Below are 23,447 nucleotides of genomic sequence, written 5' to 3'. Positions count from 1 at the left end.
CTCAGTACATGTTAATAGTTTTAAGGTTGTGACCATGGGTGACACTATTCAGTCCCATGATTGTTCTCCCAGGCCTCGATCTCCTCCGCTGGAATGCGGCCCTTGAGCCACTCAAGAATAGCTTCCGTTCCCTTGACAACGACCTGCCAGCGAGGAACGCGGAAACTATTTCCAGACACTTCGAGTCTCTTCAGCCCCGGGATCCCACCGGCAACGGTTGTACTGCCGGGCTCCGGACCCAGCAGGCCGAGTTTCGGAGGCAGATGGTCGATGTCATTGTTGCTAATGTCCAACACCTGAAGACCAATCACGGCCTCGAACTCGACGCTGGTGAACTTGTTGTCGGCAGCAAGGAAAGTGGCCAGATTGGGGTACTTCTGCCGAACCTTAGGCATGGCGCCGGTTAGACGATTGTTCGACACGTCGAGGAACTTGAGCGACGGCGCATCGAGATTTGTGAGAAGCGGTTCGAGGCTCGTCAGACCAGTGCTGGTCATGGTGAGGTTTTGTAGATGGGGCAGAGACACGGGCTCGGAGAAGGCAGTCGCGGTCTTCAGTGGGTTGTTTGATATGTCCAAGTCGGTCAATGTATGCGAGATAAGGTGCAGAGCGGGCACTGGAAAGTTCTGCAGCTTGTTGCGGTTGATGTAGAGTTGCTTGATATCGTGCGATGACAGCAACGGCTTGAGCTCGTCAGCTTCAAGTTCCGTCATCTCGGTCTCTGAGCGGTCCAGGATTCCTCCTGTTTTGACTTTCCACCGGTTGAGATGGCTCGGGCTCTCCGGAGCCAAAGTGAACTCAGTCCCTTCGGAGCCTTCCTCATCGTCATCCTCATTGGTATGGTCCGCGGTCTGTTCTGCGGTCTGCTCCGCAGGTTGTTCCGTGGTGGTGCTTGTTCCGGGGAACGGTTCATCGTCGCTCGAAGGCTCTGGCGCACATCGGTTGCGAAGATCCTGCTTGAGATCTTCGGTATCCATGGTAAGGAACTTCCGCTCCCGCAATGGGTTGTTCGCTATTCGGAAGGATGTCAGGTTGTCCATCAACCCGATACGCTCATCCAGCCTAGTGATGTTATTTCCCGTCAGGTCGACATGTTTGAGATTATCTAACTGCGTGAACCCTTCGGGGAGAGCCTCGATGCTGTTTTCGGCAGCGGAGATTCTCAGTACAGACCGCCAGCTGGAGACGTTTGGGAGAGATCTCAGCCAGTTGGCTTCAACGGAAAGAGTCTGCAGGTTCGGGAGCTCCAGCTCATCCCTTTCCGAGAGCCGCTCTAGAGAGTTATTGGCTACATTGAGAGTCTGCAATGACTCTAAACGCGTGACATCGGCAGCTATTAGAGTGCCCTGCAGTTTGTTGCGAACGGCGTTCAGCTCGATCAATGGGAGAGTGCTCAGGGCAGGGAACGGTAGCCTTGTCAGCTCATTGTCAGAGATATTGAGAATCCGCAGGCGCGCCAAATTGCGCACGGCATCTGGAAGCAATGTAAGGCGATTTCCACGCAGGTCCAAAGCTTCCAACTTGGGCAGATGGCAGAGACTCGGTAGGAATTGACCTTCCAGCTGGTTGTTCGCTAGTTTAAGATCGGTCAGCGATTCAAGCTCCGAGATTACCTGGAGACTCTCCATCGTGAATTGATTGTTGGAAAGGTTGAGTGAGCTCAGGCGTTGCAGACGTCGCAACCCTATTGGCAAGGACCGAAGCAGGTTTCCGTGCAAATCTAGCACTTCGGTCCCTGCGAATTGACAGCCCTTGGTGTCCTCTGCCAGGTCGAAATCGTTTGGATCCACGTCAGGAAACACCTCGTCCGGTATGGTCTCCAGTTCGTTATCGGCCACAATCATCTTGACCAAATCCACGCTCTCATACCAGTCGGCATTGCTGTCCGGATCGTAATCGTACATTGTCAACACCTCCTCTGGGAATGTCTTGAGCCCCATTGCGGCAATATTTAGGGAGCCCGACGTCCGCGCCGCTTGGATCCGCTTTCTCAGCAAGTTCAGGTTGGGTTCTTTTGGCAGCTGATTAAACGGATCTTGGACATCAATCGCGTCCCATGTATCAGGAATTCCAAATCCCGTGTTATTCTGTTTGGCGGCTTTCCGTGCCGCTTTAGCCTTTGCGATGGTCTCTCGCAAGGCCGACGAGGATTTGGAAACCCGACGGTTTTCGATGTCCAGGTCTGGCCCCGTCTGTTCGGAGTTCACCGATGCGCCCGAGGAAGACTTTGATACTGTCGATGAAGGAGATGTAAGGGTAGACGAGATATTTGATGACGGTTTCCTGGCCTTCTTAACAGTGAGCGGTGGAGGATTCTCGTCTTCAGTCACTGATTTGGCCAACGACGGTCGCGGCTTCTTGGAAGAGAGCTTGTCTACGGACTTGGTCGATCTCAGGGGAAGGGGCCTGGAAGAAGTTCCAGCGGTCGACTCCCTTTGTTCGTGTTTCGTTCCTTGACCACTTGACTTTGCGGTCCTGCTTGAGGCATCCGTGACCGTTGACAGCTGCGAACTTCGAGTCGATGACACGGAAATCAACGAGGACCGAGACGAAGATTTCCTGACGGAGACCGGCGGCGCAGAGAGCCCGTCCTCCCCCGGATAACGTTGGGAGGCTCTTGACGAAGATCGGGAGTAATCGTTCATTGCAGATGCTGGGCGCAATGGAGGAGCCATCGGCGACTCTGGGACCCCACTGAACTTGCTTTTGCGGGGAGAGGGCGACTGGGGGATTTTGGAGAGCGTCTCGATGGTCCGATCCGACAAAGATGGCACCCTTGACGGCTCACGATCGGGCTCCGTCACCAGTTCCCACGATTCCTCGCCCGTTTCGTCCGTCTCCTGGCTTTCCGCGAAGCTCTGCAAAGTTTGCGTCGATTCGCGACGTCTGATGCTCAACCTCGTCGATGAGGACCTTGTCAACGACTCCTGTGACGGACGCCGAAGCCGGGAGATGTTAACTCCTGAATCGGACTGCAATCGCTCTTGGGATGGCGACGGCTTGAGGGATCGGCCAGTGGTACCGGTTGGCAGAGGGATCCGCGAGACAGGCCGCGGGATACCACTCGGTGGCCGGCGGGGAACTGTGTTGCGATCCATCGCAGCGACCGCGCGTAGCCAGCAGGCCTACAAATTGGAAGACCGGAAAATCAAATCAAATGGCTATGCTCCAGATCGGTGGGTGAGATCCATACGGAGGGGACTTGGAAAACGCGTTGCGAACGGACTGCCGGACGAGCAATCCTGACTTATGAGCTCCCACTGATGTGCAGACCCTCTACTAGGACTGTCACCGGCAGGGAGAATGCAGCAACTAGCGTGCAATGCTAGAACAATGAATTCATCGTTGATTGCGGAAGCTCACTAAAAAGGACGATGGCAAAAGCGATCGAGCCAGAGCGCCGGTACAGACCATTCAGGAGTTGCTAGGGTTCACGGGCTCTGATTGGCTGTTGCTCTCCACCAGCGAATTCGGGACTCTGGCCGCTGGGACCGGCCCGAGCCTCCGATTGATTCCACGTGACCACGCGAATATGCGGGATGACTAAGTGCACTCACGTGATACTGTGATGAGAATCTTAGTCACATGATTAAGTCACGTGAAAGGTTGCCTATGAAACGACGACCTGGATGCCCCGGCAACCCTGTTTGGATCACGTGCTATTCTTCTGACACGGCACGCGCGTAGTTCTGGGGTCCTCGACCGCTGATTGGCTGGCAGAGGAGAAATGAGAATTGGCAGCGTGTCAGGCCTCACGTGGTTGGCGGTGGTTGGCTAGGGGCGCTTGATTGGCCAGAGCCAGAGGGGCTCCCAGCCTCCCAGTCCCCGGCCACGGCTCAGAACGAGGCATTAACTGCAGCGTCACCGCTGCCCCGGCGACTCCTGGTCAAACCATCGATACCCTCTCTTCCCCATTTCCTTCGGGGTTGCTGGAAAACGTCGCTCATCTCTTCTACGCTTCATGTGTTCATACGCCGGCGCATAGCTGATTACCTGCCCGTGTCGTTACTGCCCGAGGTTGGCTCGTTGAATTCCTCTCACCCCCTTGTGTGACCGCCCGCGCAAGGCTTGTTGTTTTCGCTCTCCTGCCGCTGCAGTCATACCGTGATACACTTTGGCTTGATAAGGTAGTGAAGAATTGATCAATCCGGGGGCATTATTAAGAGATAGCTACTTGGTATGTGATTCCAACACGAAGGCCTAGGGGGTGATCATGACTAACAGATGTATTATGATGCAGGGCTGCAATTGACCGCAACCCAGACTGCATTGTTCATGTCACAACACACAGAGCACTCAGCCCCTGGGCCGCTGGCCCCGCCAGCCGAGATTTCGGACACGGCGGTGCCCAGCACACCACCGCGGAGATCCCTTTTAACAGCATCCCCGGAGGCGCGCCCAATGGCTGCTACATTGGACAAGAATAACCATTTTTGCTCGCCGCCTCCTGCGTCGTCTTCGGAAATTACACCGCCTCCGTCCTCACAGATCCATGCTCCTGTTCGCCGGCGATCACGATCCCGGTCGGGATCGGAAGAGGTTGTGCCAGCTTCACCACCGTCTACCTCGTTGGAAAAGACCCTGTGTGCCGCATATGGTGCAACAGAGAACCTTCCAACAACGGAAGACATTGACAACGCCGACGAAGGCCAGTTGCGGGTGATGGCTAAGGAGTTGCTGGGGGTGGCGCAAGAAGCACGCATGTCTGCTTTGCACTTTAAATTGCAGCATAGCCTTCTCTCTTTCGCCAGCAATGAGGCAATCAAGAGAGCCGAGGTAGAACAACAACTGGCTCGCCGCGAAGTGGAAATTCTACAGAGCTCGGAATATCGAAACCGCAATGGCGTGTCACGTTACCGAACACCTCAGCTTTCTCCTAGCCCGCAGCTTGATTCGTCATTGAAACGTATAGAAGAACTGGAGCGGCAAAACGCAAGGCTAGAAGAACGGCTGATGAATGCTAAGAAGCTAATCAGAGAGAAAATGGAAGAGGGTAACCTCAAACAAGAATCGCTTCTGGAGGAGAATCAGCGACTTAAAAAGCGAATCCGGGAAAATCGGGAGCATTTTGCGCTTATTATCGACCGTGGGTCACTATCACCGCATAACCGTGGAGAATATGAAGCACAACAGAGGAAAGCTCACAGCCGATATCCGGAACACACGCACACTCACACTGGTCGAAGTGACAATCACGATGCGTTTGCCACTCTATTGGCTGCCGACCGTGTCTTGCATGGAGATTCATCTGCCGTATCACCCACGCGATCGCGGCAGTCCAGAGACTATAGTAGTTACGCTCGTGGGTCGCATACCGTGCCAGCATTTCCAACGACGCCTCAGAGATCTCGGGATGTCCGCGAGTCCCAGTACGCAACTCCTGGCAGTCGTCCACGCGATGACATTGGTCGGTCCTCTCATGACCGTGAGCAGGAGCGAGCCATGCGAGATCGTGAAGATCGAGATAGCACGATATCGGTTGAGTCCGATGTGGAGGAAGCGGTGACCGACGATGAGCTACCAGCGTCTCAAGCAAGCTCTCTCGCGACTAGCATGCTACGGCGATTCCCTGGCAGCAGCCAGGAGGAGAAGGCGCCGCCACAATCCCGACCCATCGGTAAATCCAACAACCTCGTTCAGGCGAAAATTTTCGGGCAGGTGAAGAAGCCTGGCGTTGCCCAACCGGGTTCTTTCCCTGTCAAGCGAAGGAGGTCAATTGAGGACGATGGACCGACAATCAAGCGGGCCAAAGAAAGCCACGTTGGTCTGGGAATTGATGCCTGGAGGGCGTCTCCGGCATAACTTTCCTTCTATTCTTTACTGCGAGCGTTTACGATTGATGAGATTGCTGTACTCTATTTGACTTTATTCGGGACTGAGGTTTGGGCGGCGCTCTGGGATTGATTGATGGCTTGGTGCTACTGTGAATTCGTTTCATTCATTGTGATACCGAGAGACTGGTTCAGATTGTAGTCATAGAGTATTGACGCGTGTGATTGCAGATGTACATCGTTCATTGAGATTTCCTTATGTTCCAGTCAAAGAGTCCAAAGACCATACATAGTATCGACGAACCTTGGGAGTTCCTGACTGCCTCCCTGAGACTAGTTTTGCATCGTGCCAAGAAGATGACTAATGCATCCTAATAGGGTTAGTGCGGTTAGGGCTTCGCTAAGCGAGAAACGGTGCAAGGCGGACTGTGAGTGGTCGGCCGCGCTATGCCCACCATCCGAAAAAAGTTCCACTCAATATTGAGCGCAGAGCTGCAGTCTTTTGCGAGACTCGACCAGCAACCTCCGACGACAACGACCGGCAAACCTCCTTGATCTCCATCCGGCACAATGGTGTGTATACAGATTCCTCGTCATCGGAGACGCCTCCACATGAGGCGTTTTTTGGGATTATTTTCGTATGAGCTAACCAGGCATGAATGAATAGGCGATCAAGCACAACAACGTTATCCCGAACAACCGTGAGTTCACTCCCTGAGATCAATTCCGTCCTTCGAGTGTCCGTATCGATAGGGGAAGGGTTGAACAATTGAAACGAGGGGCGATTGGGGTGGTTTTTGCATGGACTCTCGACAGAATGGCGTTTGATGTTGGGCAAGGTTCTAACGGCGTTTTTGTGCGGTTACAGACTTCCGCAAGCACTGGCAGCGGCTTGTCCGGGTGCACTTTGATCAGGTAGGCTCGTTTTGCCGCTTCGCTTTCGTTCCGATGAAAAGGCGAAGAAAATATGCGGTGGTGGAATGTCTAGAGGCTGATTGTCTTTGTATAGCCCGCTCGCAAGCACCGTCGTCGTCAGGCCCGTCTGGCCAAGGCCGCCGCGGTTGCTCCCCGCCCTGTTGACAAGCTCCGTCCCATTGTGCGATGCCCGACCGTTAAGTACAACCGCCGCGTGCGGGCGGGCCGTGGCTTCACTCTGCAGGAGCTGAAGGTAATCTTGAAATCAAAATACGGGGCGATTCAAACCATGGCTCACATCCGCTCGTTGTTGTAGGAGGCCGGCATTCCGCGCAAGCTGGCGCCCACCATCGGCATCCCCGTTGACCACCGCCGCCGAAACGTCTCGCAGGAGTCGCTTGCTGCGAACGTGGCTCGCCTCAAGGAGTACAAGGCGCGCCTGATCCTGTTCCCGCGCAAGAGCGGCCAGTTCAAGAAGCTCGACTCGTCGCCGGAGGAGGTTAAGGCTGCCAAGGAGGCCTTCGCCGCTGGTGCCAAGGCCGACGGCTACACCACCAACCTGCAGTCGTCATTCCCCGTCAAGAACATCACCCCTGCCGAGGCGGTCACCGAAATCGACCGCTCCGAGATCCCTGCCGTCGAGGGCTCTGCCTACCGTCGTCTGCGTGAGGCCCGCAGCGAGGCCCGTCTGGTTGGTGTGCGTGAGAAGCGGGCCAAGGCCAAGGCTGAGGCCGCCGAGGCTGCGAAGAAATAGATCAAGGGCAATTGAGTCTGTTTTCATGTGTCTATCCTGTCGTAAAAAGCAGAATGATAATGATATCCTGTTCTGGCATGATCCTGCCTTTTTGCAATTGCTACGGAGGTGTCATTATCTACGGATCAGGGACTGTCTGCTTCTTTCCTCGGTCATGGTGTTTACAAGCGGGTGACGCGTGGGTATCTTACAGCACAGGGTTCCAGAGATAAAAAATCGAACTCATCAACTCCACAATACGGAGTAACCTTTACCTGAATTTCTATTATCGTAGATGGAAATATTTACTCTGTATTCCAGTACAACTGTACTGTATGTACATGGGAGAAAGAGAGAAATCACGAATCAATACACCCTAGAACGCCCTCAACACCATCCACAATCCGATCAAACTCACTCCCTCCTGCAATCCCAGCCTTGATCAACCCGTGAAACAGTCGTTTGATATCTCTCTCGATCTTAGTCGTCCTCTTGGCTGCGACGAGACCATCCGCTCTGGAAGATGGGGGAAGAGAGACACTAATTCCTGGTTCCAGTGTGACCTCACTTGTCCAGGGGTCGAGGGTTAGTGTACATGAAAGGAGGATGGATATTCGTGACGGGGAGCGCGGCGTGAGCCGCATCGATGTACGGTCGAGGTGAGGGAGGATGGCTCGCAGCTCCGCTTTTGATTGGAAACTCGCCGTGGAAGAGTTGTTGTCCCGGTTTTTGAGCCGCGCCCAGAGGCGGGCCCGCGACACGGCTGCCTCCCAGTACCGGCTGATCCCCCAGCAGAGCCCGGCAATGTCGAGCCGTTGTAGCGGGTTCTGAAGCCGATTACTCATCCATTGGTCGAGTGGTTGTGGGATTCGCGCGCCGGCACCATCACCTTGCCGCCGGATAAGAATGGAGGTGACTTGCTGCGACTCGAGGTCTGTTGTGAAGCGCAAGGGCACGCAGTATGCAGACTGAGGGAAAGGAAACGGTGGGGAGAAAGTCAAGTCGTGTGTCTCAACCAGGCGCGACTGCGAGTCTGTCGAGACTTTTGTCGAGTGCGATAATTGCAACGGAGCAAAGACGGTAAGGTACGGTTTTGAATCCTCAACCTCAGGCAGCGCGAAGGGGTTCGCGGGGTCAGGTGAGCTTGCTCGAGAAATCTCAGGAACGGCTTTAGAAGAGAACGGAAGTAAGGACGAGAGTAATATCGACACAGTAGGCGCCTCCGGCGTTGGTGATGGAGAGGTGGACAGAGGGTTGGCTGTCGTTAGGAGAGAACTGCGATACTGATCAGCAAGAGAACCCGAACCCATTTTCTATCGATTACTCACATCATGTCCTCGACGTCTGGTTCGGATGAGTTCTGCGGTTGCTGGGCCAGCTTGGCCAAATCTTCTAGCCGTGAGATATCGGCCTTAAGCCGCTTCAATTGCGCGGAAAGCTCTTCCTTCAGTTCCAACTTCTTGCGCAGTTCCTCGGGAATATCTTCCCGTGCAGAAATGCGCGCCTGTGCATCTTCTTCCTGCCGAATTTCTCTGCGAAGTTTGCTCTTCTCTTGACGAACGCTTGGACTGCTCAAGCTCGGTCGGCCTCTGAGGCGCACTCTTCCGAGCGCGGTTGGCGTTGGCGGCAACTCGGGCTCACCCGAATCGCCTGATGAAGACGATCTCCGCTCCGATGTTTGTTCGTCCTCCGCGCTCCGCTCCTCCGTTGCACCGCCCGGATTGGGAGCTGACCCCTCCTCGGGATGATCCCTCCCAGATGGCGTTCGCATCGCCTCAAACTGCTCAATTTCCGGCGTAAACAGTCTCCGCGAAACTCTCCGCGGCGGCGCCGCAAAGGCACCCGATGCTCGACGAGTCGGCGACAGCGCGGGGAACGAGCCAGACAATCGGGAGGGGCTCCCAGGCGCGTTGAGGGATGGCCGCAGAGCTTTGCGGTCGCGCAGCCCAATCACTCCTTCCTGTTGTTGTTGTTGCTCTTCATCGTGTCCGCTAACGGGTCGCTGTGGACTTCTGCTGGGTGATCGGCTCAGAACGCGCGACAGTACTTCTGGATGCGATCGCGCAAGACTAGCTCGCGTCGGGGATTGGAAGGACGTGCGGTGAGTGACTTCGGGTCTCCGGACGGGCAATGATTCAGTTTCGCTAATTTTGCGCCGCTTGGGCGGTGATTCCGACATTTCTTCTACGTGCGGCAGTCGACCGAACCGGCCGACTCGATGTTTTTGTTCTGGTGTATGGTCCGCGTGAAGATTGATCTAATCAGATGTTTGTTTGCACTGTTTGCATCGACCGATGACATAATGCCTTCCACTTCTTCCACGGCATTTTCGTGTTTGCAGACAGTGTGTAAGTTACGAGTCACCAATGGAACATTATTCGCTCCTCGCCGCAAGGAGATCCCTGCACTCTCTTTCATCTTTACTATGTCGATCTTGCCTCCTCCGATATGCATTCAGACAGAGATCTCGAGCACCGGCGATTACCAAATCACATGCAGCGGCACCGAAATCCTACCTCTCCCATCAAGCCGGGCCACAACATAGAAACGACGTTGACGACCCTCCACAAGCCTACCCGCTGACGGGATACTACTCTGACATTCTCTCTCCGGAATTCCGGCGCACAAGCCGCGCACGCACCGCCCGAACCACAACGCAACCAGCCACCCGCAACCCTCCGGCCAAAGAAACCGCCGCCAAAGCCAAAGCCGAGGAGACAAAGACCAAAGAAGAGAAAATGGCAATCGTCTTCGGAACGCGGCTTGCAGGTCCGGGGTATCAGTCCACTCGCTACAACCCAGAGACGATGCCACCCGAGTCCACATGGAAGACGATCAACGGTGTGGCGATTCCTCCGCGTCCCGTGGAGCCGGATAACTGCTGCATGAGCGGGTGTGTGCATTGTGTCTGGGATGATTACCGCGAGGATTTAGAGGACTGGGCGCGGAGAGTGAATGAAGCTAAGGCAAGAGGAGCGACGGCCACGGCGACGGCGGCAGGTGATGGTGGTGGTGCACACAACACCTCGCCAACAACGCAGTCAAGGCCGGAAGTGCATAGTGCTAGTACGAGTGTGGATGATGACGGTGGCGGTAGCGAGGCGAATTGGTCGCTGCCGCAGTCGATTTCCGGAGAGGAGCTCTTCAAGGATATTCCAGTGGGGATTAGAGAATTTATGAAGACGGAGAAAAAGTTAAGAGAGAAGCGTCAGAAGCAAGAAAAAGTCGCATATCAAACATAGATCGCGGTTAAGTGTAGATTAGATTGTCAATGATGTATATTAGATCTAACCCATGTATATATATAATTTATACACATGGCAGGTTGGGATATATATTTATTAGAGGAGATGGGTCTTCTAGATGTTCGGTGACAGCATATCGTACTTTACACACATCTCAACGCTCTCGACGCTCGCCTGTAGCATGGTTCTGGCCTCTAGACCAACCCATACGCGCAACATGGATGTGTCGCCATGGCGAACCGATTTCAACAGGGTTGTCCCAGAGCCTAACTGTCTAAGAATGGGGAGAGCACTACGCCAGATTAGTTTTCCAGTCGTCATTTCAGACAAGAAAGAAAAAGGCGTACCTCTTGAACAGATCCAAGTCCGGGTTCAGGCTTCGTCCAATGCCCTCAAGCAACAGAATCGAAATCACCACGTTCACGAAGTCACCCTCCAGACGAACGTGATGCTCCCGCACCATCTGGAGGACCTGGCCCAAGATGTCGCCGATCTTAACGCGACCCAGCGCAAACGTGCGAGATTTCACGCCAAGGACGAGATGCTGCATCTTCAATGCAAAAACCTCGGCGTCCAGTACGGCGTCTGGTTGCCGGGATCGTTCGATCATCAGATGGCCTGCGCGATACCCGTCGAATTCCGCAATCGCGCGGAAGAGGTCCAAGAAATTGCGGCGATTCTTGTCGTTCAGTTGCGTTACAAGACCAGTGTCAAGGAAGAGAAGCTGGGGTCGAAAACCTTCCGCTTCAATCTCCTTTAGGACGTTATTCCATGCCCGTTGGTCGTGGACATGTGGACGTAGTCGCTTGAGCACTTCCTCATTGACGTCTACTTCTGCAGAAGATGTTGCTTCAGCAGCCCTCTTCGGAGCGCGCAGAGAGAGATCCAGCTGGCTCGGCTTCAGAAATCGGACCATGATATTTCCTGGGTGCAAGTCCGCGTGTACAAAATTGTCAATCAGCAGCATGTTCAGGAACGCATCAAGACCTTCATTCGCAATATCTTGTTGGAATACACCTCCGCCTTGCTCCAAGAAGACAGAGAGAGGAATGCCCTGCGCGAACTCCTCGACGAGGACTTCTCGAGTTGTATACTCGCGATATGGGTATGGGAACCATGCTGAGGTCCGTGACTTGAATTTCTCACGGAAGAGCGCAAGATTGGTCCCTTCAATGCGAAGATCCAGCTGAAGTTTCATCATTTCCCCAAATTGTTGAACCTCATCAGGAAGAGAGAGCCATTCCATTGTCGGAATCATGTTAATGGCCCTGGCAAAGAAAGCCATAATGTTGAGGTCCCTTCGCACGATTCTGTCGACCCTGGGGTGCAACACCTTGATGGCTACGTACGAGGAGGGTACACGCTCCGGTGAGCTCTTGACTAGAGCACTGACATTCTTGCGGACTTTTGAGACTCGCTGGCCCGCAATGTCTTTGTCCTTTTGCGCGGCAAGGTTTGGCTTCAGCTTTGCTTTGTACACCTGTGCAATGGCGCCCACGCCTAAGGGCTCTTCGTCAAACTCCTCAAAGATCTCTTCGAACGGCAGGCCACCAAAAGCCCGCGAGATTATCCGTCTTGTGGCATGCATCGAATGCGCCGGCGCATTCGAATGTAATGACGACATGCGCGAACAGAGCTCTGGAGGGAATATATCCGTTCTTGACGCCGCCCATTGCCCCAGCTTGATGAAAGCCGGCCCAGCGCGCTCCATCGCGCCAACGAGAAAGTCATACCACCATAATGTCCCCGACCGCTCGCCATGTTTCTCTGGGTTCCGCTGCCCCAGCCAGATCGCCGGCACCGTCACAATCACCGGCAAGAATATGGCCACCAAATGCAAGAAGCGGATGCTGGTCGCAATGGGCTCGTAAACGTAACAGTACACAAAGACATAAACTTTTCGCTTCAATCGTGCGAGCCCATGGAGATCTTCTGGGACTGTCTTACGGATCTCCTGCCGCGAGGCTTCCAGCATGCGAATCTCACCCGTTTCCTCTTCACCCGTCTCCTCCGCCAATTCCAGGAACGCTACGGGACTCAGGGCCGTTGCAAGCAGAATTCGCCTACCCAAAGTCGTCTTCGTCCTCTGGTTGGCCCATTGCGTAGATTGGCGACACCATCGCCGACAGCCGGTTGACACGAAGACCGACGGAGGCCTTGGAGGGTAGTGTATTCGAGCTGCTCCGCGGCGGAGACAGCGGGCGAAAAAACAAACCGTTCTCATTGTATGCCGGAATTATTCACGACGCGATCCGCTAGGGGAGACGAGAACGGCATGACGGCGCTCATCCGATCATCATGATCACCACTCTCCGAATGGCAATTCAGCAGATAGGCGATTTGCACGTGGTTGGACGAGGAGGTACGTCATTGAGATTTTTCTTGGCTGAACGCATAGATTTAGGGCGACGGGAAGTGGAGCAGCTCGTGGAAGGATTTTCTGAGCAGCTACGATCTAACCGACCAGACCGATCTACACGGATCTCGGATGCCTCAGATGCACCGTCGTCAACTGGCCCAGGCATCCAGGCATGAATCATTCTCAACACACGATCGATCAGAGATCTTAATGGCTGGATTTTATCGAGTCATGTGAGCTCGTGACTCATGACTTGTTCAGGCATTACCTACCTTATTAGTAATCCGGAAGTGCCGGAGCTGCAGTTCAAGCGATCGACGGACTTGTCCGCTTCCGGTGCCGATCCTCCGCTCAAGTATAAAATCCACACATATGCAGGCGAGATGGCGGTATTTGATCTTCCCTGCCTGCAGCCGGAGGTCCTGCCCATGCCGTTCCCGGTCATCCACCGCCGTTGGTCTCCCGTGAATGCGGAAAGTTACCGCAGTATATGAGGGCGGCGCCTGCTGCAGTTTTGGTAGCAACCTGGACTAAAAATGACATATTGCGGTGTTTTCGACGATGGGACAATTGCAGGGTGAATGGGATGTTGAGGCACATGAGCCTCCCAACGAAAGGCGCGGAGGCCGTGGATGGCCTACCATTATCATCTGTACAGCTCTGTTGTATGTCATGATTGGCACGGTGTCAATACATTTGGCAGGTGTGTCGTATGCCGCGTTGGCTCTTGTTCCGCTGTGGTGGAGGGCCGCATCACCGCCATTTTATGCCTTTTCCACCAGCCAGGTGAAGTTTGAAAAACCGGCGAACGTGAGGATTGTAGCGCTGGTGACATATCGTCGGCCTGAGACGACGGCCACGCTCGACTGTTACCTGCAGGTGAGTGGCATGATTCATGCTTGTTTCGCCCAAGTCAGGTCTGACGGCTAGAAGAGAAATCTTGCTGAACATGGCGGCCTGCTGGATGAGGTGATATTCATTCCAGAGACGAGCCGGCAAGATGATCTCGATTTCCTCCGCTCTTTGGTCAATCAGACCGAAGCATTCTCGGTGGCCGGCTGGGATGATGTGACGTACGTCACGAACGACCTGTACATTTACATTGACGGCGATGTTGTATATGTCGAGGACAGCACCATTCCAACGATCGTGAAAACGAAACTGGATTACCCAGACTATGCTACCGTTTCCGCCAATGTTATCTACCAACCAGCGGTCTCCGGTCTACACGGTCGTCTAGACATGGACTCGGGGGTGGAGTTGGCACCGAACTCCGTAAGTCCATCTTGTTCTCGAGAAGATGCGCATACCTCCCACCTTCGCGTGGATGATGGATACCCTAGCCAACAGCGTTGGTTTTCGGCGCGCAATCATCCGAGGTCATTCGATGAGGCTCCCCAAAAGACCACCATGGAGGCGAAGGGCACGAAATTTGAGCGTGAACGGAGCTGGGCGGTCAACGCTCGGCGGCATCATGCATTCCTTGAGCAATTGGAACAAGGGGATTTGCGGCGATACAAGTTCCCCTTGTGGAAAAATCCGCCCAAGGAAATCAGCAAAGTGTTCTTTTGCATGCGTGGCGGCAATATGGAGAAAATGATCCACACCGATTCTGTATCGCTGACCGACAGCGTGATCATTGACGGCAAAGGTGTGGCATCCTATTACGATTGGGAAGGAAGTGATGGAGTTGGTGCGGAAGACACTATTCTCAAACGATATCGCATGTATGCGACCAGCATTTGCGGAGGACGAAATGATTCGAGAGATGATTGATGATATGGACGAATATATTTGTGGATAATACCTGGCAAGTAGTAGTTATTTGATAGAACCCCATCCTCCGAACAATGCTACGAAGTTACGAACTGCGCAGATTCGTCAAATGGACTCCCGGTTCACCGACCGAGAAGGTTAGGCGTGATGGTCCAAAATCCAGATCTGATAAGATCGAGAAAGTGACCAGATGAGAATTTCAAGTTCACTTACGGGGTAGTTAAGTTGCTCGAAATTTCGCTGAAAATACAGAACATTACCTACCGAACTCCCAGCACCCATACTTCGAAACCATATGTTTCGGAGCCGCCACGCATTGGGCTTCTTAAAAGTCCGGTAGAAACCCCATACGGTCACGAGTGCTGTAGTTCGTAGTTGGTAAGCGATTCACCGGGTGTCACAATTTTTTATGGCTCTCTTGCAACTCGAAAGTTTTGCTTAAAGTACCCAAGGGAACACTGAAAATTACGACACCACCGGTCCGCCACTTACGGTGGGTCCAACGATCTTCGAAAGAAAGCATCTGCCAGCAAATATCAGTAGAAATTCACAGCACTATCACTTCAAAGGAAACAAGATGACGGGACGATGACCACGAAGAAGGAAAACGAGACTCAGCCCAACGAAGCCGAGGTAATCTTTAACCGAGCCAATGTCGCTCTAGCCCGGAGCCAACGACTGGTCGCATCATGGCTCAACAGCTCCACGAGCTCAAGCTCCAACGACCGCGAAAATCAGGAGGCGGATACCAAGGACGATGATGATGATGATGATGAGATTTTCACACCTGTTCCGGAACGGTACCATTCCTCTTCTTCTTTCTCTCTAGTTTCTCTTTCTGTGTCCCCTCCCGCATACATCGCATCGGCTTAGTGGAACGTGTGCTGATCCAATGCTCGCGTTTCTTTGTTTTCCGCGAAAAAAAGCCTCGGTTTAGGAGCGACTTTACCAAATTCTTCGTCCAGCGGCGCGTCGAAAACGGCCCAGTTCCAGACCGGGCTCGGCACCGTCGGAACGAAACGGATCGAAGACGACGAACTACGCAAGAAGATCCTGGGGCGGAACTGGAAGAAGATCGTCCAGGAACAACAGAAGAAAGCCCAAGCGCAAAAATCAGGATCGGGAGGAAAGGAAGGAGTGGCCCAGCATGCTTCTCGCCCGACAAGGAAGGAGGAGGAAGACGAGGATGAAGATGACGAAGGAGGGCGCTCGTCGATTGCCGGGCGAGCAAAGTCGAGAAAAAAGGCCGTAATTGGAGGCGTTGCGGATGGTGCAGATGGCGGTGATAATGTTACAGCTGAGAATACGACGACTTCCGCGGCCAGCACTGAAAAGAAGGCAGACGAAGACGGTGCGGCGTCTGCTCCTCCATCAAAGAAACCTCGTCGCGCAGGCGCGGCCACGTTTCTGGACGAGATATTGTCCGATCGAGCGCGGAAGAAGCGTGGGCGGTAAATGGCCGTATGGTATTACAATGATTAGACAGCAGGAATGATAGATAATAGACCAATATGGACGATTCTTAAATTGCATGGTTCAGAATAGTTACCAAATAGTCTCAACACTCAGTGCCCTCCTCCCCATACAAGTCAAGGGATGCACATATTCCGACTCTTGCCGACAGTGAATCGAATCGACCTCCCAACAACAGAGATTACAACCCAACCCCAGCGAGTAATATACAAGGATATTCTGAGAATAAATATGTGCAAGAAATAAAAGATGTGAGGACGGATGAAGCCGAGGGGACATCACTGTAGTCGCTTGCGCTTGCGGTCCTCAGGAGGCCCATCCTCGTCCCGGTCCGCCGTGTCTGTCGGATTCAGCAGAGAATGCACGTTGCTCGCCATGCTGGACCTTCGGGTCCCGGGGGCCGATGAATCCTGTCGAGGAATCCGCGGCCCACTGTTGGCCCAGCTGTTGTCGATGTTGACTGCTGGCGGCGGTGCCACGTCGGGTTGCATTGGTTGCTGCCGCTTGGACCCATTGAACTCGTACTGCGCCAACATGTCACGGACTTGCTGGTCACTAGACGTCGCCATGGGCATGGGCGACGACCATGGTCCGGAAGAATTGTTGGCCGCCGTCTCGGGGAAAGGCGAAACACCCTGTGGAGGCCACCCATGCTGCCGAATGTCCGCGAACGTGTGGCGACGCGCCGCCACCACGTTCGGTGCATTTGGCGGGGATGTTGCCGATGAAAGAGGATGCATCGTCGGTGGCTGCGTAGGTGGTTGCGCCGGTGGCTGCGCCCGGTACCCAGGTGACGCTGTGCCCGGCCCAATAGATCCGTAACGGCGCGGCGACGCGGATAGATGCTGAGGAACCGGTGGTCGGACCGGTTTGGAAATGTCCGCCAGAGACCCGCGTCGGCTGGCGTCCTGTGGCATTTGGCGAGGCGATAGAGGAGCTCCCGTCTCCGCCGGTACGTTCGCGAAGTACTGTTGCCGACCTCCCATGAAGTTTTCATGCGGCGTTTGCAAGGCCCGGAATGCTTCTAGCTCTCGCCCAATCTCTCGCTGCATTTCAATCACTTGGAACCGTCAGCACCGGAACCCGTCAATATGTGAGAGATCTTACCATCTCTATACAACGGTCCGTCTCTCTCGTGATTCATCACCGCAAGAGCCTGAGCAATGTTATTGGTCCACTGACATAGTCAGCAGGAAGCTCTGCGACCCGGAGCCGGTTGGTAACTCACATGGTGACATTTGACCAGGCAGTCGGCCATTGCCTGACATCGTGAACTTAGAAGTGACTGACTCTCCTCCACGCGGAGCAATCGATTATGCATGTCATATAGTTGATGCTCCAGGTTTGTCAGACGCATATTATCGGATTCTGGCGCGGCCTCCGCGGGGGTCCCTGGCTGCGATGCTCCGGATTTCTGACCTGAATAATTGTCGCGGTTGATTAGAGTATGCCGCGATGCGCGCCGCTTGATCTCGCGAAGGCCAACGAGATCGCCTCTCCTGAAATTCCCATTGCCGTGTTTGAACTCCCAAAGTGCCGAATCCGGCGAGCCCGTATGAAAGACATCGCTCACTGATTTCGCGTTAGGAACTGCCATGGCCCGTCGCAGGCTCGCAGAATTGCCATACCTTTGTGAAAACCATACATATTCAGCTGGCGCACAAAGGAGGAGATGTTGGTATGCTTAAAATATTGGCTGCATTCTCCAAGTTAGCGTCAGAATTCCCATTGGCACCCACACAAAGATACGTACGCTAGGACCTTGGAGAACTCCGACGTTGGAGACATGACGAAGCTTTCATTTGAGCTAGACCACGAGATTAGATGCTGAATGCTCGGATCCTCGAGCATACTGTAGGCCAGTCAGTACGGAGTTCCACACGACAAATTCATGCGACGCGGCAGCCGTACTTGTAAAGTTTGTGAATGAATGCCGTCTGTACCACTTTAGGTTGCTGCGCCGCTGCCGCAGCACCTAACGTTTGCCCAGGAGCCGAAGTGGTTGTGGTCGCGTTGCTGTTGTTGGCGCTTTCGCTGGCACCGGCGCCAGCGCCAGCGCCATTTGCCTTGTTCGCATCAGACATGTCGCTCTTCTCTGTGGTTGGTTTCTGGTCTGGTGGCGTGGACGAGGTAATCTCCATGGGATCGCTCTGATTATCTGACGATGACATGACGGCGCTCAACGGTGAAGGCTGTCGCTGCTTACGATCTGCGTCGCTCGTAACCGGCAGAGCATTTCGAGACGGAAGCTCGGCGACGCGACTCATGGTGAGTGCAGTAGATTGAGAGGAGTCGAAGAGTGGAGAGGGTCAGGGAGACGCGAGTAAGAGGGGTGGCGTGCTGCGCAGCAGCAACGGCGATAGTTCGGGAAACCAACGGATATCCTAAATTCACTGATTCAGAAAGTTCAGAGGTGCACTGCGACCGAAACGATAACACGATTCGGGTCGAGAGAGCTTGTCAAGGCTGGCCGAAGTCGCTCCAAACGACCATCCTGAGACTCCAACGAAGAAGAGCAAGCACCAAGGCCAGGAAATGAGGGTGGCTGATAACAATGCGGGTGTTGTGCTGCGCTGAAAATCGACCAACGGGCAGGGAGAGCGAACAAGAAGACTGGAATCTCGATGGGCGATAGACTCGCTCAGAAGACTCAAGATCAAAGCTCGGATGAAGATGCGGATCCAAGAGATCAGAGATACCGATGCAGTCTCCACAATGTTCAACCACGGGGAGCGAAAGAAACGCTTTGCAATTTGAACTCTAACTGTGCTTTGAAATTTGGAAATTTGCAAAAGTGCACGGACGCTAGAACCACCAACCAAAAGAGCCTGGCTGGAACGCCGAAGCTTTTCTCCTTTGCTGAGCTGCAAGCCTGCAACAAATAATGAACCTTCATCTCAGCCTCTCAGCAAACCACTGGTCCCCGTGCTCTCCACCCACAACCAGCTCATATGCACTCGAGATTTTCCTAATGCACGCAATGACTTTGTGGGTTCCGAAGTTGATCGCCTTTCTACTTACCCCCCTTTTTCATGCTGTCATTACCGTGAAGAAATGAACCCGCATGGGTCCTTTCGATGGCTGTTAAGGGTCCTCTACAGAGTACATCAGTCCAGGTAATGCAAAGTTTCTAGAGCTTTTCTCTATCTTTGGCCCATTTTCCGGAAGCAAATACTAGTCTTGATGGTGAGCGCAAGTGCTCCTAGCCTTTCAACGCGATCACAACAGCACAAAGAGGGGACAACGTGAAGCACTCACTCCGCTTGATCAGGGTTACTGTCCGATTTTTTCTCGGACTCGTAGGCGTCTGACATCGCTGTCTCTGAACAGATTCGTGTGACTTGTTTATGGCAGATGGCCCAATCCGAAAATGCTCGATTCATTACGAGTAACTTAATAGCATCTAACCGCTAAATGTAGGCCACAAGCCGGTGGTGGCTATTACATACATATCCCTTTGTCTTGCATTCGGAGCAACCCCTGCATCGTGATTACTTCAGTATCTCTTTCTTGGTCTTCAAAGCACGACGCTGACGGGTTCACTGGACGAACAAAGCGCCAAATTCTGGTGCTCGGAGCGACGGCGAGCTAACCCCGATGTCTACAAATCGCCGCGTTCTCAGATAGCTAATCCATCCTACCTTTTTTTTTTTTTTTTTTTTTTTTTTGCGGCTCCTATGAAATAACCTTTTCTCTTTCCTCAGCCGCATATTGAAGTCAACATACTGCCATGGACCCATGATCCTTCGTCTGGATCCGATGCAGAATTAGACACGAAAGTTCGGAAGTTCTCCCAGCAAGCCCCTTAAAGCTAGGTGCAGATCAAGTCGCCGGGTAACTAAGTTAGATACGCAAGCCATCCATTGCTGAAGACACTGATCGCTAACCGGAAACAGCACGCCATGAAGACGGCCCTGCAGGCCATTGTGGAGAGAATTCCTCGGCAACCCGGATCGTGCGTTTCTATTTTAGTAAGCTTCGAAAACAAGCTGCATGCCACGCGTGATGACGCGGAGATGGGCTGGTGTGCGTCCGATATCAGGATTTTACTAGTCTCCTCACTACTCGAAAGGACGCCATTTTGAAAAAATTGCTGACCAAAAGGGATCACCACACGTGATATTCTGCAGAAAACAGGTTAACTAATAAGCTCTCTTCTGGGTCACATAACGCGTGGGAAATTTTAATGGCTTCTGCCTTGTTATCTAGGTCTAACCACAAGGACATCGCCTCAAAGAGTGATCATTTATTATTCTTCCTTTCCCTTGGATGTTGGGAGCCTTGTTATCGGCTCGAAGAACCACGATGCGCCATAAATTTATCTCTCGATTCAATCGGCTTGGTTCACCAGTCTTCTGGCGTGGTGTGTCATGCACCGATTCTTTTTCTGCCCGTCTTAGCGATTTGTCCCAGTCTTGAACCATCAATGCAAATATAAGAAAACGCAAAGCCGCACTCGACAAACTGTCCTCGAAGATATCCCAGTCGAACACTCTCCTCCTCTGTTGGTTCCAGCGCAACCCTTTCGGGATGCGATCCCTGTCCAAATTCGGTAGCTCACGGACGCTGCAGCACGCTCCGAGAGTTGGAGTTATCTCGTTGGCTACAGAACTTTTTGTTTCCTTCATTGATTGAACGAGATGGAGAGTCAACTGGGTCTGCGGGGAACGCACTGACTCCTGCAGGCAATTTGTTCGATCAGTCACAGAATACCGAAGCTGTCAGACGTCGTGAAACATACAGCTCCTACGTGGGATCAAACGATTAGTACGAGTACGTCGTGTAGTCCGTACGATTTGAAGTTGCTTGCCAGGATTTGCTGTGATGCGTCCCGTATTTATTGACTTAAAAAGAAGCAGTCAACGAAGAGCAGTCAACCGGAGTCGGCTACAGGCTCATAAATATGGCACAATGAGTTAGCATTCAGTAAGTAATTCTCCGCTGTCCGAAATGTGCGTAACACACACTCACGTGCTTTAGAGATGACAGAACACTGAACACCAACGTGGTCGACTATAGAAACCACATCAAATCCAGGAAAGCTGGTCCTTGTTAGATCACATGACCTTCTTTACCCTAGAGGTCAGGAACAGGAAATGTCCGGACCGATTCGGTGGCCTGGAATGCGGTCTGACAAGCGAGTGGACGGGGATGCGCACGAATGATGGGCAGGGAGACCCTGCTGGCGCGGCACGGCAGAATTGCAAGACCATGGGGCTTGAGATTGACCAAAAAGAAAGTTTCACCTTAGCCTTTTTTCCGGGAGCTTCGATGCTGGCTGGAGGCTTCCAATGCGGAGAGTCGAGATCCACGCAAGAACGCAAATTCTGTAGTAGACACGAAGCAAACAAAGATCTTTACAAGGCAATGGATTGTTTCAATGATTGGAACTGAGAGTCAGGTTGGATATGTTAGAAAATTGAAGACATTTGCTACGTACATGACCTTGTGCCGAGCGTTGTAAACAATTGATCAAAAATTGAGTGGAGGGAGTAGCGCCGAGCGCCAAAGATTCGCTCAGTTGGCGAGCCGGCAATGTAGTTGGTGAGCTACCGTTCGACGTGTTCAGAACATTGCATCTGCATATCATGTCATACGTTCGCTGCGATACTTAGTCAAATGCGACATATATAAAAAAGCAGTTTCTCCCAAACACTTGTCGATGCGTTGTACACCAAAACTACTTAGAAAAAGCTTGAGTTTTTTCGATTTTCGATAGACGGTCCACAGTCGAAATCGAGTTACAAAACACATTGATGGCTTCCAACAAGACCACCAAGCCAGATCTTCGCCAGCACACAGATGCGATCAATCTCGGCATGTTCGAACAGTTTCTTAAGTACGACGAGGGGCCAAAACGCGAGTTCAGCAAGAGTTCGGTGATGAGCTTCGTCAATCAGGGAGAACTAATTTTTCCCAATGTGGGATCTCTGTGCGTCGCGACCAACACACACACACACACCACTCACACACACATCAACCCGTGAATTTTTCCCACAAACGCAATGTGGACCTGGGTAGCTTGGCTACTAACTCACGTCCCAGCAAAAACGAGAGCCCGGACAAAATCTCCTCCAAAGTTTCACATCTCGGGGAATCGGCATCATTACTAGGCTTTATTAAAGTCCAGAATGGCTGCAAAGAAATCCGCACAATAGCGGGGGAGTTTTCTGCGGGCAAACTCAGCCGGTCCGAGGCCTTGGACAAACTCCGCCCCAAAATCGATAAGTTGAAGACAGACTATGAGGAAATCAAGGACATCATGATACAATTCTACGGTGGTTTAGGGGGATAGATAATCCACACCGCTTTGGACAGCGGCGACTCTGCAAAAGCGGTCATATCGGCCAGCGGCAACTCGAGCGACGAAGTATGTTGGCTGCCACACAATCTACACCACCTTCAGCGGAAAAAAGTTTTAGAGGGCGGGGTTTGGGTTACGATGGCTTTAATTGTACGAGTTTCCTGTTCCCTTCCTTTCCTTTCTCTCCATATTGTTTTATTCAGCGGCGATATTTGTATAGATCGGAGTATAATACGGAGTACGGAGTACAATAGTTGCTTGTCAACCTGGTCAACAGTTTTGCTGGAAACTGGCGGAGGCCGAGCACACTTGAGGAGATACGAAGACCTACTGAAGTGGCTGCAAGAGTGTAGCTTAGGGTTGTTAAGGTGGTTCTCGCACATTTTCAGATTGGCATTCGTCAATTCCCATGTTTTGCACACATAACCTATTCTCCATGATTCCGAAATCCATCGAACCTTCGGTCCCCAGAGCAGGGATTCGCAATTGTCGAGAGTGCGGCCGACGAAAGTGGATACAGAAAATTTCAATGTCATTGGCTGCACTTTCATGGCTTAACCTATCGATATCGAGATTCAGATCTTATCCGAATGGGGTAAAGTGATAAGGTAACGAGCGGGATCACTGATCACAGTAAGTAAGGTGCCAAGACACCGTGTGCACAGGGACAGTCAATGCACACCCATCCAAAAAAAAATTTCTGACTGTACACAGATTTGCAATCGAAAATATCGTCCGCAACAGTTGAAATACATTGTATTAAATATTACAGTTAACAAAAATACATGTTAGATTACATGTATAGACATTTATCTGCTCTAATCAGGCTTTTGTAACGATGTTCTGCCCGCACGAATCATATTAGTGTGCC

At 52.7% G+C, this 23,447-nt stretch overlaps 12 protein-coding genes across 12 annotated transcripts; 8 read left to right on the top strand and 4 right to left on the bottom strand.

Moving 5' to 3' along the window:
* Positions 1–44: 44 nt before the first annotated feature.
* On the bottom strand, positions 45–3,098 carry VTN49DRAFT_6620 (uncharacterized protein; the record flags this gene model as incomplete). The annotated part of the gene is made up of 1 exon (XM_069414799.1): positions 45–3,098. The coding sequence occupies one exon, from the start codon at positions 3,096–3,098 to the stop codon at positions 45–47; it is 3,054 nt and encodes a 1,017-aa protein (XP_069266008.1).
* A 1,177-nt stretch (positions 3,099–4,275) lies between these two features.
* On the top strand, positions 4,276–5,802 carry VTN49DRAFT_6619 (uncharacterized protein; the record flags this gene model as incomplete). The annotated part of the gene is made up of 1 exon (XM_069414797.1): positions 4,276–5,802. One exon carries the CDS (start codon positions 4,276–4,278, stop codon positions 5,800–5,802), a length of 1,527 nt encoding a protein of 508 aa, XP_069266007.1.
* Positions 5,803–6,341: 539 nt separating this feature from the next.
* Positions 6,342–7,440, top strand: VTN49DRAFT_6618 (60S ribosomal protein eL13; the record flags this gene model as incomplete). The annotated part of the gene is made up of 5 exons (XM_069414796.1): positions 6,342–6,344; positions 6,439–6,472; positions 6,640–6,686; positions 6,781–6,939; positions 7,003–7,440. The coding sequence occupies 5 exons, from the start codon at positions 6,342–6,344 to the stop codon at positions 7,438–7,440; spliced, it is 681 nt and encodes a 226-aa protein (XP_069266006.1).
* Positions 7,441–7,778: 338 nt separating this feature from the next.
* On the bottom strand, positions 7,779–9,598 carry VTN49DRAFT_6617 (uncharacterized protein; the record flags this gene model as incomplete). Its single annotated transcript, XM_069414795.1, has 2 exons — positions 7,779–8,694; positions 8,748–9,598. The coding sequence occupies 2 exons, from the start codon at positions 9,596–9,598 to the stop codon at positions 7,779–7,781; spliced, it is 1,767 nt and encodes a 588-aa protein (XP_069266005.1).
* Positions 9,599–9,785: 187 nt separating this feature from the next.
* On the top strand, positions 9,786–10,661 carry VTN49DRAFT_6616 (uncharacterized protein; the record flags this gene model as incomplete). The annotated part of the gene is made up of 1 exon (XM_069414794.1): positions 9,786–10,661. The coding sequence occupies one exon, from the start codon at positions 9,786–9,788 to the stop codon at positions 10,659–10,661; it is 876 nt and encodes a 291-aa protein (XP_069266004.1).
* Positions 10,662–10,778: 117 nt separating this feature from the next.
* VTN49DRAFT_6615 (uncharacterized protein) lies at positions 10,779–12,888 on the bottom strand (the record flags this gene model as incomplete). Its single annotated transcript, XM_069414793.1, has 2 exons — positions 10,779–10,956; positions 11,012–12,888. 2 exons carry the CDS (start codon positions 12,886–12,888, stop codon positions 10,779–10,781), a joined length of 2,055 nt encoding a protein of 684 aa, XP_069266003.1.
* A 74-nt stretch (positions 12,889–12,962) lies between these two features.
* On the top strand, positions 12,963–13,517 carry VTN49DRAFT_6614 (uncharacterized protein; the record flags this gene model as incomplete). Its single annotated transcript, XM_069414792.1, has 2 exons — positions 12,963–13,026; positions 13,285–13,517. The coding sequence occupies 2 exons, from the start codon at positions 12,963–12,965 to the stop codon at positions 13,515–13,517; spliced, it is 297 nt and encodes a 98-aa protein (XP_069266002.1).
* Positions 13,518–13,584: 67 nt separating this feature from the next.
* Positions 13,585–14,799, top strand: VTN49DRAFT_6613 (uncharacterized protein; the record flags this gene model as incomplete). Its single annotated transcript, XM_069414791.1, has 2 exons — positions 13,585–13,902; positions 13,957–14,799. 2 exons carry the CDS (start codon positions 13,585–13,587, stop codon positions 14,797–14,799), a joined length of 1,161 nt encoding a protein of 386 aa, XP_069266001.1.
* A 588-nt stretch (positions 14,800–15,387) lies between these two features.
* On the top strand, positions 15,388–16,254 carry VTN49DRAFT_6612 (uncharacterized protein; the record flags this gene model as incomplete). The annotated part of the gene is made up of 2 exons (XM_069414790.1): positions 15,388–15,599; positions 15,726–16,254. 2 exons carry the CDS (start codon positions 15,388–15,390, stop codon positions 16,252–16,254), a joined length of 741 nt encoding a protein of 246 aa, XP_069266000.1.
* Positions 16,255–16,550: 296 nt separating this feature from the next.
* Positions 16,551–18,539, bottom strand: VTN49DRAFT_6611 (uncharacterized protein; the record flags this gene model as incomplete). The annotated part of the gene is made up of 6 exons (XM_069414789.1): positions 16,551–17,332; positions 17,380–17,449; positions 17,501–17,844; positions 17,901–17,968; positions 18,026–18,124; positions 18,184–18,539. The coding sequence occupies 6 exons, from the start codon at positions 18,537–18,539 to the stop codon at positions 16,551–16,553; spliced, it is 1,719 nt and encodes a 572-aa protein (XP_069265999.1).
* Positions 18,540–21,333: 2,794 nt separating this feature from the next.
* On the top strand, positions 21,334–21,666 carry VTN49DRAFT_6610 (uncharacterized protein; the record flags this gene model as incomplete). Its single annotated transcript, XM_069414788.1, has 1 exon — positions 21,334–21,666. One exon carries the CDS (start codon positions 21,334–21,336, stop codon positions 21,664–21,666), a length of 333 nt encoding a protein of 110 aa, XP_069265998.1.
* A 362-nt stretch (positions 21,667–22,028) lies between these two features.
* On the top strand, positions 22,029–22,567 carry VTN49DRAFT_6609 (uncharacterized protein; the record flags this gene model as incomplete). Its single annotated transcript, XM_069414786.1, has 2 exons — positions 22,029–22,204; positions 22,318–22,567. The coding sequence occupies 2 exons, from the start codon at positions 22,029–22,031 to the stop codon at positions 22,565–22,567; spliced, it is 426 nt and encodes a 141-aa protein (XP_069265997.1).
* Between the last annotated feature and the right edge of the window lie 880 nt (positions 22,568–23,447).

Source organism: Thermomyces lanuginosus, assembly GCF_041956635.1.
Source record: "Thermomyces lanuginosus strain ATCC 200065 unplaced genomic scaffold VTN49scaffold_40, whole genome shotgun sequence".
Classification (NCBI taxonomy): domain Eukaryota; kingdom Fungi; phylum Ascomycota; class Eurotiomycetes; order Eurotiales; family Trichocomaceae; genus Thermomyces; species Thermomyces lanuginosus.
This window is presented reverse-complemented; position numbering and strand designations above follow the sequence as displayed.